The following is a 15,158-nucleotide window of genomic DNA, read 5'->3' as shown; positions in this document are numbered from 1 at the left end:
GTGACCTTTACAGAGTTTAATATGACACAAAGTTGGCAAGATCAAGCACTCAAAACTGGGAAATTCCTTGGTACTATTAAGTTGGCGAGGTCTGTCAAGCTGTAAATTCAGAGATAAACCTTAATAAGGAGCGCTTCTCTTTCTGGGGCACATTAAACATAGCTTGATGAAACTTCCATATACAAGGGAAATTAAAACTATCCTAAATGTACTTCATTGCTTAATTAAAAGTGGAATTTGCTGAATTTTGGATGTTTGATCTTGAAGGTGTACTACTGCACTCATGCTGTTCTTTATATGTTGGATGTTTCAGAGTTTCATTTTTGCTCAAGAAAAAAAGATAAGCTGAAAGTAAATGACCCGTGCATGAGTTCTCTTGACTTTACCCACAGAGCTTGTGAATCATTTGGAACGGGAAGTCCATCTTGGCTGATCTGCAGGTGCCATGCATAAATGTCACTTTGAGATTTAATCCGGTTTTTAAGACATTCTTCACTTCAAAAAGGGAAATTGCTTGTCAATTAGGAGGAAATCATGGCAAACCCTAATTCTTAGATTAAAATCTATCTGCCTAGTGTTATTTTCTGTTATTTTAAAAATTCAAGGCAGTGTAACCATGTAGTTTAACTGCGAGCTATAATTGTTTGGTTTACTGAGTAGTTTGTATCACTATAGCATCTTCACGCAACACTGTGAGAGCACTCTGCAAACATTAATTGAACACTATGACGCCTCTGCGATGGAGGTAAGTCCTGTTCTCATTCTTCAAGTAGGGAAAATGATGCACAGGCAAATGGGTGGTGCAGTTCCTTGATACACATCTTCTACAACGTAGCCACCTAAAGATGTTTTCTGTTCTCTCTCTGCCCAATGATTCCTTCAGCTGTGACAGTTCAAGTGTTTGTGTAGTCCTATGCTTAAATAGGATTAATTCATAAACAGTACGTATTTGTTTCCTAATCTATTTCATTTTTCTGATTGGGGCACAGCCCCACAGACAGATGGATTGGCATAATTAAAGGGAAAACAACCTATGGGGAAGGAGTCCCTTAAACCATAGGTTAATTAATTGTGCCATAGATGAATGCTATTGGATCCCAATGAAGTAAGCAACAAAACCTCTGTTGGTTTCATCATTGCGGTTTTTGCCAGTCTTCAGCAGAGCCCAAAAGAGAAGCAGATCTCTGGATGCTTACATGCAAAAAAACCCCATTTCTTCCCTTAATGAACAAAAAACCCCTTATTCTGGCCATAGCACGCTGCTTGCTGGCAAGCTTGTATGCTAATAACACAAAACCTAAACATTCTCTAGTTGGAAAAAGTACTTCTTTTTAATCTGAGGATTAAATCACTAATCACAGGCTATTAAATTACAAATTGTTAAATCACTAATTGCAGATATTAAATAATGTCATATCCGAAACAGAGTAAGTAACAGTAAGTTTATATTAAGAAAATGAGATGTCAAAAAGGTGGCTCTGGGAAAGAGTTGTAAAAAACCCAATAAGGCCATATCAGCGTGACGGTAAAGTTAAGATTTGCAGTCACGCACAAGACAGCAGATTCAGTGTTAGCTCTGTACCTCTGCATCTGTACGTCATCATAGAGTTCCTCCATATGTCTTTTATGGTCTTCAGGCTCTTTTGACACCCTTGCAAAACCAGACTGGTTTAATGCATTTCTTTCATTGCATCTTTCAGCCATGAGGATATTTTTCCCTGGGTCATCTTTTATTTGCAGATGGGTTTGCTTACTTTAATGATAGGAAATAATTATCTTTCTGAATTAGAGGAATTTCTTCCTGTGGTGCTCATCACAGAAAGAAATTTAAAAAGTGAAGTAAAGGTAAATAAGGAAGTAAATAAAATAAATAAATAAGTGTAAAGTAAGTAAACAAGTAAGTAAATTTACTTTAAATCAAGCTGTAAAGTAAACAGGATTTTCTTATCCCCCCTTTCACGTGTGGGAAGCAGAGACTAAAGCCAAACCTTGAATTAACTCAGCCCGAGCACCAGTAGCTCTAAGTGAATTTCTGCAGATTTCAGTTTGTTTATTGTGGCATGAAGACTATCCTGCAAGAGTAGGCTGACAGAGCATTATGCCTTTTACTTAATATCAAGCCAGGAATTGAACCAGCAATTAAGAAGGGAAGGTCTGTCTACATCCTTATTGGTACCTTTGCGCCAGGCAAACTGTGTAATAAAAGTCTTAAAAGTCAAGTGTATGGCAAACAGTTGAATTTTGTTTTTTCTTGGTTCGCTTTGCCTGTCTGCATAGCTGCATTTTTTTCTTGAATTTACAGCTTCTGTCAGTCCCATACTTTTAAGAGGCAGTTTAGCTGATTTAGGAAGTGAATCAGTAGGTTTAATGGACTTCACTGATCTTACTTTAAACAGCTAATTTTCAATATCCTTTGGGCTATTTGAGACAAGCAGGAATAGTCGTGCTGGTCTGATCTGATTACATTTCATTGTAGTCTCCAGTGATTGACTATTTAGTACATTTGAATTGGGAGAAAAAGCTTTTTGGTTTTTAGACTGCCAGTTCATATGGATTTCAAGTTAGTAATAGCTGGCAGTGGTTACCATCTTCATGTGATGTCTCCGTGAAGTTAAGTGGGCAGAGTCCAGGTAGCCAAAAAGAAAAAAGAAATAAAATAAGCAATTAAAAAGATGCAGCCAGTTAGAATGAAAGATGTTGGCTTCATCTCAGAGCAGAACTAGCTGCTTGCCTGAATTCTCACTGTACAGCCCAGGCAATCTGAAGGAGCTGTGCAACTTGTGCTGCCCCTAATCGACGGAAGGACTGTCAGTTTGGTCTTATTCTGAGCATTAGGATTAATTTAAAATGTGGCTTATGTACGTGTCTTTGGCCTACATCTAATGTAGCTATTTACTTGGGGGTGATTCTGTTGTAAGAATATTCATGTCGGTGACCAAGAAAAAGGGTTAGGTTTTGTTTAGTTGTATGTGAGATGGTGTCGTTTGACCCTGGCTGTCAACTTAAGCACCACGCAGCCACTCGCTCACTCCGCCCGGTGGGATGGTGGAGAGAATCGCAAGGGTAAAAGTGAGAAAACTCGTGCGTTGAGATAAAGACAGTTTAATAAGTAAAGCAAAAGCTGCACACGCAGGCAAAGCAAAAAAGGGAATTCATTCACCACTTCCCATGGGCGGGCAGGTATTCGGCCATCTCCAGGGAAGCAGGGCTGCATCACACGTAACAGTTATTGGGAAGACAAACACCATCACTGTGAACGTCCCCCCTTTCTTTCTTCTTCCCCCAGCTTTATATTGCTGAGCATGACGTCACATGGCATGGAATATCCCTTTGGTCAGCTGGGGTCACCTATCCCCACTGTGTCCCCTCCCAGCTTCTTGTGCCCCCCATCCTGCTTGCTGGTGGGGTGGTGTGAGCAGCAGAAAAGGCCTTGACTCTGTGTAAGCACTGCTCAGCAGTAACAAAAACATCCTGTGTTATCAACACTGTTCTCATCACAAATACAAAACATAGCCCCATACTAGCTACTGTGAAGAAAGTTAACTCTATCCCCGCCAAAACCAGCACAGGTAGACACACGTGAAAATAGCTACACAGTAGGAAAACGTTGCAGAGCAGACTTTTGGGTCCCCTTTCACCGGTGATACTCCTCCTTCTTCTTATCCACATGCAACTGGGGTTCTCTATTCTTTCAAAACTTGATAGCATCAGTTTAGAAAATTGGATTGTCTGATCATGCTGCTTTCTGAAGACTGAATAGATACCTGTCCTGTAAACTACTGATTTTTGCAGATACTGTCATATGCCTGTAAGGAAGATGCGTTCTTCTCGAATTGCAGCAACGTATCAAACATGATCTTTATACGTGACACAAAATGTTAATGATCTCTATAAATGTAATGAGAATAAAAAAATAAAAATACAGTCTCTCTATGTATTCATTAGAATCTTTAATTCTTTAAATTTTAATTGGCAAAAATTAACTCTTGTCAATTGATCTCATCTGTTCTGCAGTTGGAGGTAATGCCAAAATACTTTCTTGTTCTGGTTTGTTTAGATTGTATAGTTTTGAAGTATTTCCTGTTTTGGCCAAACATCCTCTCTGGAAAGCCTTTGTGAAATTTCAGGGGCAGATTAATACGAACTTTTGGTAAAGATCTACAGTATGCATGTCTCTTTTGACAGACTTCTTTATATAGCCTATCTTTAGATACCACAAGTTTTGTTGTATATATTTTAAATGTTGATTCTTGTTCAGACTTTGGGAGCTGAGCACCTTTGGGAATAGTTTAGATGCTCACAGCTGTGTGGTACCTTTGGGTTTAACACAGTCAGCACGCTTCCTTTCTGTTAAAGCATAAGGTTATTTTCAATGTAGTTTCCTTGAAGCTTCCATTAGAATCAGATGTTAAATTCTGAATTTGCAATCAGAGTGGATAGTCGCTGCTGTGTGGGACAAGGGGTGCCTTCCACCCTTGTTCCTCCTTCCATGTCAGCTTCCAGTTGAAATGAAGTACTAGCTAATCATAAGACGTATAAAGTACTGAAGACAAATCTTCAGAAAGACCTATGCCAACTCCACTGTATAAAAAATTCAGTTGCTCCTACCTTGTGAAAGTCGGCTGTGTTTGTGCATGTGTTCTCATATATCTTCTGTTCAATGTTGCCTAATTTCTTTTGATATCTGACTAACCTCATTGCAGTTTCCTCAATTGTAGAAGTGGCAGAAAACTTTTACATAACATGAACTAATAGCAGCAGGTCTGTTCTGTTCTAGCTGTTGAATTATTCTGCAACTATTATTCAAGTCTCTCAGTATTTGCCGTTTATTTGGATGATTGATGGCAGGCAAATTAGACCACAGGCTCAGGGCAGAGTTAAGTATTTTCTAGTGTATTTTTACAGCATTTGCTGAGATGAGGTCCGGATCACAAATCAGAGGTTTATATCCCACTGCAGTACGTATCATTAATGGTATGCAGTATTGTCCTCTTCAGTAGCATGTAGCATAGCCCTGTTTCTGGCAGTGGTACAGACCCCTTCCTCAGTCTCCTGATAGCAGAGCCCTTTCATGTCTGGTGTGATGTTACAGGCTGGTATGTGAGGCTTGAGGTTTGTGTCTGCTGGGAAAGGACTTCTGTGTCTCTGCCAGTAGGACTGTGAAGATGCGGTATATGTTTGTCTTTTTCAACTGCAGCACTTCGTAGGTGAGGTCAGGAGAGTGCTTGTTCTTCATTTTTGTGCACCTCTAAGGCCAGATAAACACTGCAATCATTGGTATTTCTGAGTGGGGATGATAGGAATAGGCAGGGAGGTAATTAAAATCTAGATAGTTTTAAAGTATCTGACAGTTCGGCCAGTTAGCGTATCTCTTGTATGACTTAGTGAAAGACAGATCTGTGATGTCTGGGTGCCATGAGAAACTAGGCAGCAGAAAGCATCACAAACCTCTCTCAAGTTAAAACCACATGGATTGAACGTGGTTGCACTGTTACTGTCTCTCTGTGTGCTAGAGAATTCGTTTTTCCAGTATGCTTTGTATCTGTGCTGACAGATACTTCAGGTCACTAATTACTTATCTTCTGTTTGAGCTATACCAATGCTTATCACTCTTACTACTTCAGTACTCGGCAGACTTGCAGTTGAAGAACAGATCTGGAAAACAAGGTGAGAGAAGAAAGAAAAAGTGAATACAAGATAGCTTCAGCTGTGTTTGGATGCTTCCTGTCCTTACATGTTATTTATCTGTTGCTAAGCAGATGCAGTAATGCCCCCCCTAGTCATTTATGTAGCTATATGGATAACTCCCAAATTTTTTTTCCTTGCTTTTGAACTTCTCTTGCAGGGTAGATGAAAGTTCATCAACCCAGTAGTGATACTGAGTTTCCTGTGCCAAAAGAAAACAACTTAGAGTAATACCTACTTTAAATCATGGGGCTGTCAGGGTGACACTGATATTTTTGCTCTTTATCTGCAGAAGCTGGAAAAGTCTGACTTGGACAACTGGGAGAACATCAGAGGACCCCGTCTGTGGGAAGATTCCAGGACTGTTCAGAAGCAACGGCGGGAGGCTCTCCGTCTCAAGACAGAGTGACTGAGCAAACCTATGTCGGTGCCTCTGCCAAAAAAAAAAAAGAAAGTCTCAGGCTGGACTGTCTTATTTTTTAATCCAGTGTCAGGAACAGACATGGGAGGGGAAAATTGCACTGAGCGATTCATGCCGGTGTATATATAAGTAACTGTGAGATGAATCCAAAAGGCACTGTATTATATGAGGTTCGTTCTTTGTATCTATTTGCACAGAGTTCCACAGGCTGTATATATGAATTCTCAATTAAAAAATAGCAGATTATTCTACCAAAAATATCCCATTGTTTTTCAATCCCCGTCGTTCAAAAGTGAGATGCTTCAGCAAAGAATAACATTTTAGGAGTCACTTGTCAGTACCAGAAGTTCTCATCCTAATGAGAACAACAGTGCTGTCATCTAGATGCGTGTGACCAGATAAATGCTGCTTCAGGGAGCCCCTGCATGACTTCGGGCTCTTCAGCTTGGAAGGGACTCCACAGGCATATGAGCTGTTCGAAACAGCGAGTCCATTTTTGGCTAAATAATATTCTCGTGTTTTATTTCCAGGAACTTGACTGTACAGAGGCACGTACAGAATGTCAGCTGGTGATTGGTCCAGTAACATTTGTTTAGCTGTGGTTAGATTTTTGTGATTAGTTTATAGATACCTTTGCGCAGGTAGGACCTTTGCACTGGCGCTTCTCAGTTTAAGTTGGAAGGATTCTTCCTCACCGAGAGCTGAGCTGTTTCGCTGTGAGAAACTATTGTAGCAGAGCCTTTTTCAACCACTATAGTAGTAAAGCTCATCTTACATGTATTGATACATGTGTGTTTGTGCACATGCACAGAAATCTTTTATCTTTTGATGAATTCTTCTGAAATATTTGCCTTTTTATATTTGTCGTTGTGTGCTAAATTTTTGCTGTTAGAGGAAACCGTGCTATCAGGACCCTTCTGCTGAGACAGTTCAATGAAGAAGCATTGACCCAATTTTTCAAATGAAATGAAGCTTTTGATAAGGTGATACAACAGACTTGTAAAACTTCTCATCAGAGGAACAGAGTAGTAAAGCACGGATTAACAATAGATTCTAGTTTCAAACCATTCAGCGACCCTATATGTAAATCCTTTTGGAACTGTCTTTGGAAGAAGTGTGGTCTTATTCCTCTCTGCAAGACATGTCCAGTGCAATCTAAACGTCCTTTTGGACACTTTATTTAGGGTGGCCTCCTTGTGCTCATGTAAATCTTCCCTTAGCATTTAATTTTCTTCAGTCTCTCAGTGATGAGGTCCGGTCTTTCTCTCAGGAAGAAGAATCAACATTGATTTTTAGAGAGTTGTAAAGCAATTCATGAAGCATTACATGAAACATCTTAGCCATGTTTTGTGCATGTTTTCTCATAGAGTTGCAAAGACCATCAGAAGGTGTTTCATGTTATCTGGAACAAGGTTGGAGCCATGTGTTTGTGTGTTTCCCTGTTCAATATCATTCATATTTTTCGTTCTAAAAAAATGTAATAACAAATTAAACCAACCAGGAGAGGAACAAGAGGAGCAATACAAGTGTAAGGCAATCATAAATGCTATAGTGAAACAACTGAAAAACTAGAATATGGAGGCATTAAGCTAGACCTAGACAGGAAGGAGATAGGTTTCATTGTTTTGTCATTAGTTTTACCTAAAAGGTAAAACAGTATTAGGCAAATAGATATAAAATAGGGCAAATAAGGAATAATTACAACTGCATACCTTGCTAAGCATTTTTTCAACTCTTAAATTCAAACTCTGGTGCAGTTCCACTAACAGCAACAAGATCGATTGCTCAAAGGACATCAATGCATTGACTACACTGGCAGAGTATTCTCTGAGTTAGGGCTTCTACAGCATCACTACCACTTTTATGGTACTAGCGGGACTACTGGAAATGTTTCTTTACGTTCCTCAGTATAGACCCATCTTGTGCGGACTCTGCAAATTCACTATGTCTTTTCCAGAGGAGACACAAATTCTTTTTGCCAGCCTTGATTGAAGGCGGGGGAAGTTGCCATTGCTTTGCCTATGGAGAGGCGTGATCAGCTCCCAGTCTTGCAACATGGGCTCACAACGTGGACCAACACTACCGCTGAAATAAGCATGTGGCGTTTTAGGAAAAACATGAGTAGGAAAAGCTACCCCTTCCCCCAGGGGAAAAAGCAGGTATTTCTCTTCCATGAAGCCCTTAGTCTTATCAGTTTTCTTGAAGAACAAAACACTCACTGAAATACCCTGTTTATTTTTAGTAGCTTGATATCCAGCTATTTTGGGAATGGTCATCTTATTTCAGCAGGTCTGGAATGTGGTTTTAAATAATTTCTTCTATGGAGAACACTTTTTATGTCGTAACTTAGGACCCAGTTTTAGTTGGTTGCTTGCTGGTTGTGGGGTCCCCCCACCCCTCCCTTTTTCATAGGCACTACATTCCGTGCAGTTTCTGAGGGCTTATTTGTAACTACCTTTGAAGTGGCATCTCTGAAAAGTGATGGATTTATCTTAGTATTTCTGAGAAACATTCAGTTGGGAAACTTTCCAACTTGCCCTTTTCTTCAATTTCCCTTTTAAGAGATAGCCCATATCCCACTTATTTTGTTTAAATACTGTTGACTCATTTATGAATTAAAAAAACCCAACACAATAACTTTTGGCAGGTACAGAAGCTGTACTTTTCATAAAATGGGGAGAGCTATTTCACCAATAACTCTTTATTGCCACGCACTTGGACAATGGCTTCATGTTTTATGCTGTGCTTTTCTTAGCCATTGAATTGGAAATAATACTTACGAAAGGCATGTAGAGAGTCAATTAAAGTCTCTGAAGTTGTTGTGCATCCTAAAGTAGAAGGCACTTCAGAAACGTGCAGAATTATAGCTCTCAGCACTAGCGAGAGAGGCAAACTTCAGTTGGTTCAGGACTCATGCATAGCTTGGCTGCTTATTGGAACTATGCTTTTGAAAGCCATGTTATAGCCCTTTTGGTTATCTCGAAGGCACCTGGGGACAACCTTGTTGAATTCCTGAATTGTTATTCTAAAAATCTGTGGCTGGGGCAGGGTGTCAGAGGTAATGAAATACAATTGTTAGTCTGAGACACTGATTGACATTTTGGCATCCTCTTTGGTAACTGGCATGTACTGATGTGAGGGGAATGAAAACAAGGCTTTAGTGAGAGGTGTGAAGTATTAAAAGGGTAAAAGAGAGGACTGAAGAAGCCAGATCTAGTCAGTGTTGCTGAAATCAGAAAGAAAAGAAGGAAGTCTGGCTAGGTGTCTCTGTGTATGTGGACTGAAAAATCAGTTTCAAAATCCCTGTTTTGACAGTAAAGGAGAAAGTGTTTATCTCTCAAAGAAACTGTGGCAACTTTGGTCTCTGTGATCTTCCATACCAAGAAAAGCAGTAGGACATGAAAGTGGAGGGAATCTGGGGCACCTGTCTGCAGAGATAGGGAGAGCTCAGTGTCGCACCAGTGGGTATCTGTCTGGATGCTTCCCAGCAGCAGCTATCTGCAGCCCAAAATGCTAACCAGATCTTTGAATGAGATCAGCCCTGTGCTTATTGAGTGTGTTTCTCCTATAGCATTTTGAATTTGCAGAGTCATGGATCACCCAAAAAAGAAAATGCTCAATATTTTAGTTCAGCTGTAACACAGATGGAGAGGCTTAGTGAAAGCTGTAGCTACTGTGAAACAAAAAAGGTTGCAAAACATGCTCAATAGCATAGCAGTTGAATTTCAAAGCTCCTAAATACATCTGGATGAGCAGCTGGGTGTTAAAAACTTTTAGAATCAAAATACAGAGAACGATCTTGCCAATAGTGATCCTCCAAGGTCCTGGAAATGGCTCCAACTACCCAAAGAAAAGGTAGGTTTTGGCGTAATAAGAGACGAGCGATGGGAATTTTAGACCAGAATATAGTATGCAGAAACTTCTGAAAAACAACTTAAACATACCCCATCGTCAGCTGGAGACCAGTCCCAAAAAGCAGAGGGAGAAATGCATTTCTTCACAGAGAAGCAGCAACTTGGGAGTGATTTAAAGGTCACTGTTCATTGGATGTTTTATATGGACACTTTTTGTTTAACTGTATATGCATGTGTCTAGGTGAAATTTAAAACAGTAGGTTTCACCTTCTGAATCGCAGAATCACAGAATGGTCGGGGTTGGAAGGGACCTCTGGAGGTCATCTAGTCCAGCCCCCCTGCCAGAGCAGGGTCACCTACAGCAGGCTGCACAAGACCCTTGTACTTCTTGATGATCTTTTTTTTTTTTTGCTCTGAGTTGCTGTGTTTGAATTTCCAGCACAAGTCCAGGGCAAGTTTCATTTGTATATCTTGTATTTTCCAGAGGCTTTTCTTTCTGCAAGAAATGCGAAAGCCTAATATTATCCTTTGCTACTTACTGCTTTATGTCCACTGGAAAAAATACGAGAATAAAGAAACAGAGAAAAGAAGGGAATGATCTGAAGTCTTAGGAAAAGCAGAATAACTATTTTTACATGAAGATGGTCAAAGAATTTTCCATAAAGTTTTATGGTTAGAAAGGCTGCTTTTTGTCAGTGTTTTCAGTGGAAAACCTCTTTTCATCCTTCAGTGGAGTAAGGTTTGGAAAAAAAATTCCACTCTATTTTAGACTAGCTAACTAGAAGGCTTTAATTAAAGGAAGGTAATTGCTTACTGTTAGGCCTTCTTTTCCTACTGACTTGCAGCCAGCCTCAGCCAACACACAAATAGTCTCTAGACTTAGAAACAAAAACTCCATGCAGATGTTTTTCTTAAACTTGTCCTCACCCCAGGAGCCCAAAGGAGGCTTTCATAGCACTGGAATCAGACCGACCATATTTTCTTGTTGAACATGTGCTTTAACTGCATGTTTAACTCTCAACACAGACAGGCAATTAAAGTTTCACCCTCACCATCTCCGTGCTGCTTGAGAGGTGTGTTAAAATTAGATTCAACCAAAGCAGCAGCTGGTAGTGCTGCAGAAAGGACGTGTAAAATATGGTTATACATTGCAAACATGAAAAGAAAAGTAGCGTATGTGTCATAGTCACAGGTCATTTGAGAAAGAAAAGAAAAATGATCCAAAAACCAGAAACAAGGGAGTACTGTATATTGCCAGTGCCACTGTAGAAGAAACTTATGCACCTTCACCCAGCGTACTTGGAGTCTGGCTTGATGTGCTTCAGTTGATGGTAAAAATGACCGTGCTTATTTACTATGTCTGTTTCAAGGTAGTTGATGAGATCGTTGATGTTCAATCCCAACTCCATCCTGGGTGTTCAGTACCAAATCCATTATGGTATCAACCTCAAGGAGGCTCAGTGGCTCCCAGGAGTACGGCTTAATCCCAGGCAGAATCAGGGGTAAACCCATCTCTCTGCCCCACACATCCTTTCTCCCTCCTCTTTCGGTCCTGTCTTCAAGTGTTCTTCCTAAAAAGTAACAGCTCAGTCTCCGAGTTGCTCTTTTCTAATGGAGCTGGCTGTAAAACATCACCCTCTTTTTTTTTTTTTTTTTAAAGTTCATTGTCTACCAAGAATTGAAGAATAGTGGCTTCTAAATTAATTTGAAGATGACCTGTGAAATGTAAGCTCAGAAACACAGACCCAGTATTATATCCCCTTAAGTATGGCACCCGGCATACACTGAGTCTCTTTTTATCTTTAGATACACAATGCTGTGCTCTCTATTTTATGTACAAAGGAAATTAAATGTACTTTTTTCTTTAAAAGATGAGATCTTCATCCATCACCAGCTGTCAGTTCCTAATAATGTTGCCCAGAGAAGTGTTATCTGTGATTTAGTGGCTTTAGTGGACTATCTTTGGTTGAATAGAGGACAGTAGAATAAAATTTCAGCTTAATATAGCTCTTTTCATACTCCTTCTGAATAAACAGAAGAAAAGAGGAAAGCTAGAGCAAAGAATCTTGGGTTCCAGGCTCAAGTTTCTTCTGTTTTGCAATAGATAGGGCATTTTAAGAAAGAAAAGGAAGGGAAATGAAAGTGAAAAAAAAAAAGGAAAGAAGAGAAAAGAAGAAATGTGGAAAGAAAAAAGCTTAGGGACAAAAATAGTAATAGAAAACAGAGTGTTCTTTCTGACTGGTCCCTCTGGATAGAGTAGGAAGGAAAATTGTTTCTGTCTCAGGAAAAACTTTTGAGCTCAAAAAATACTCATCTCGAGTCAGAACGAAAAGTGTAATATTTTGCAAGCTAGTGATTTTAGAAATACTTTTATTTGTGTGAACCGCAATGTTTTATTTCGCTTTTCATGTTTTTCCATTCTTGATTCTTTTTCCTTAGGTAGCTTAACTCTGGAAATGAAAAAACACCACTGATCTTAAAAGCGTGTTTTTCGCATAAAAGACTGTCGGCACAAAATGTTTCAACAGTTTCCAAAACTTTTCACGAAAAGTGTTCCCAATAAGAGCAAAGATCTATCGAAATAGATCCCTCTCAATGAACAGGTTGCAAAATGTCCATCAACCAGCTTAAGGAAAAAAAATAATTGTGAAAGATCTTCTATCAGCTGTTCCAGACAGTTCCTTCGTTAATTAGTGAACGCTGGTGGTGCTCGCTGGCGAGTGTGACTGCACACCTCTGTGGCTGCGTACGCCAGCGTTCTCCCCACCAGATGCGCACACCTGCCTTCGGAAAGCTGCACGCTTGTAATTTAACAGAGGATTTTGCTATTCAGTAAGTCATAAGAAAAGACCTACCCCTTATTGCATCCAATATTCTGCTATCCCAGGTGGTGACATTAATTTTTACATAAACTGATGAAGTAGCCTCTAAAAAGTAGTTCCCCTTCCCCCCTGCTTTTGCTAATACTACCACCTGCACTCATTTCTGTTTAGTTTGTCTGAAATGATGCCATTTTTTATTAGATATTCAAACGGAATGCTCACACGTCATAATATAAGAAGAAACCCAACATTTTTCCCAGTCTACAAAAAGGCATCGCCCCTGTTTAAGTGCTAGGTGTAGGGTTTCCATCATTTCAAGTTACCTGTCTAGCAATAAATTGGCAATCAAAGACAGAATGACTTCAGTCCTACTCATGGTCATATATATTTGAAGTGACTATAGTCCATCCAATTTTGGAGTCACGTCTTACCATTATTTGGCTATCCACCCCACTGCAGATGCTTTTTTGCGTTACAGTCATCTTGGCTGGGCTGTAGACGTGATTAAAGTTAAACGTATATTTTCAGTGCATAAGTCTGAGATGGCACATCTCTTATACGGGGCCTTTCAGGCTGTGTGCTCCCTGTGACACGCAAACATCGGCCGGGGTGGAGTAATAGGCAGCAACATCGTATGGTTTATTTTTACTGTCCTTTAAATCAAGATGAACTTGAATGCAGTTTGGTCAAATTTTTAAAAGTTCACCCTGGCCCTGATACGGGTTTTTTTTGGAAGGTTTAAAAGTGAATCATGACAGACAGCGTTTTGCAACTTGACTTGGGGAAGTCACTGCAGAGGAATAGCTGGGATTATTCATGGTCTGTTTCAGTTTAGCTAAAACCCCCTATATTTTAAATAATCAGAAATTTAAATTTCTAAAATGCTTGTTTGTATGTCTGTTTTAGTGTATCTTCCATGACCAACATAGAACATGTCCTTCTTTGTTAAGTGGACTGAGGTTTCTAACTAATCCAGGTTCTTCAGACTTTGCAAGAAAAAGTTGGATATGGGAATCTGTGCTTTCTATGGACAGACCCAGTTGGCTGGTCAGGGATTTTAAATATGAATAGGAGGAGGAGACCTTTATCTCTTATCTTTTGTCTATTCAAGAAGATTTCTTACCCCTGTAATGGATTATTTGCAACAGAAATTAAAAATTGAGCAGTTTTTGTCCCTTGAAGCTACACAGCGTCGTGCAATGTTATCTGACGGGTCCATTTTTCTAACACATACTGCACATGATCTTAAAAGTGCAGACATAATTTCCTGGTGAAGCCAGATTTGCACATTGCTACCTTAGATTAACCCCACTAACTTGCTAGTATCCTCTGCATGTATCATATCATACAGGGGTCTCCCAGTTATTTATCCCTGAGGTGTCTATTTTTTCCCCATCTTCTTTGCTAGCAGTAGAAAGATGCGCACTGTTTTCTACAACCCCCTAAGTTTAAAAACACCAATATTTCTTCTCCCCAAAAGGATATTTTCTTCATATTTTTTTTTCTGTTGCTGGCAGACGCTATCCACTTTAACTGCCACATGTTCCATACAGTTTTCTTGCTTTTCCCTTTCTGTGTGTTCATGTAATGCAGGAGAACAGGTGTTAGTTCTCTTCTGTGCTCTGTCTAGAGATGCCGTGATCTAGGAACTCCTGCAGCAGTCGACCGAGCTGCTTCTGTGCCTTATTCTTTTGTCCTTGGAGAAGTGTCTTTTGCCCTTGGAGCATTCACTGCTCTCTGCTTTCTTTGCATGAAGAGGTGTAGCAGAAGATCTGAAATTTGGAAAATACATAATACCTTAAGGTCTCTTGTGTGTTGCCATATGACTGCATACGTGGTAGCTCCATGGAAGTCAAGTGCCTAGGCAAACATCAACATCAAGGCACATGCAGACAGTCATCACCTTGTTCAAGGGTGGATGTCTACCAAGGTGGGTGTTGAATTGTGCTCCACCGCTTCTTCTCTTTCACCGGTCTTGGAAGTCACTTAGATGATGAGTTTTGATCACTTTGCCTTTATAAGGCTGGCTTCGGGTGAGCTAGATCCCAAGAAGTCCCCGCATTTAGTAAGCAGTCTGGGGAGGTCCACTTTTGGCTTTCATGGAAGTTAAGACAAAACCTTTGGATGGGTGTTTGCAAAACCAGTGAGGGCCTGTGTTCCTCTGCTAGTGCCCTCGAGCCGCTCCCCCTGAACATTCTGTGACAGGGTTATGGGCTCTGAAAGAGTGTGAAAATTAGGGCAGCTCTGATATTGCCTGATATTTTTAATTTCCTGTTTCTTCTTTCTCTTGAAAAGCTGCTGACTCTCTTGGCTGCTTAAATAAAGAATATCTCAGTAAATTATTATTACAAAGATCAGCAAATATCTTACTCTGTC

At 39.9% G+C, this 15,158-nt stretch overlaps 1 protein-coding gene across 1 annotated transcript in view; it reads left to right on the top strand.

Moving 5' to 3' along the window:
- The window catches only part of LOC134514097 (cytochrome c oxidase assembly protein COX16 homolog, mitochondrial), a 51,903-nt gene extending 45,539 nt beyond the window's left edge, over positions 1 to 6,364 (top strand). The window contains exon 4 of the mRNA XM_063331374.1: positions 5,978 to 6,364. Within this exon, the coding sequence (XP_063187444.1) occupies positions 5,978 to 6,094 (117 nt within the window). The 3' untranslated portion in view covers positions 6,095 to 6,364. The remainder of the gene's footprint in view (positions 1 to 5,977) is intronic.
- The last annotated feature ends 8,794 nt before the right edge of the window (positions 6,365 to 15,158 follow it).

This window comes from Chroicocephalus ridibundus, chromosome 4, assembly GCF_963924245.1.
Source record: "Chroicocephalus ridibundus chromosome 4, bChrRid1.1, whole genome shotgun sequence".
NCBI classification, from domain to species: Eukaryota; Metazoa; Chordata; class Aves; order Charadriiformes; family Laridae; genus Chroicocephalus; species Chroicocephalus ridibundus.
The sequence above is the reverse complement of the archived record's forward strand: the minus strand, read 5'-3'. Positions and strand labels throughout refer to the sequence as shown.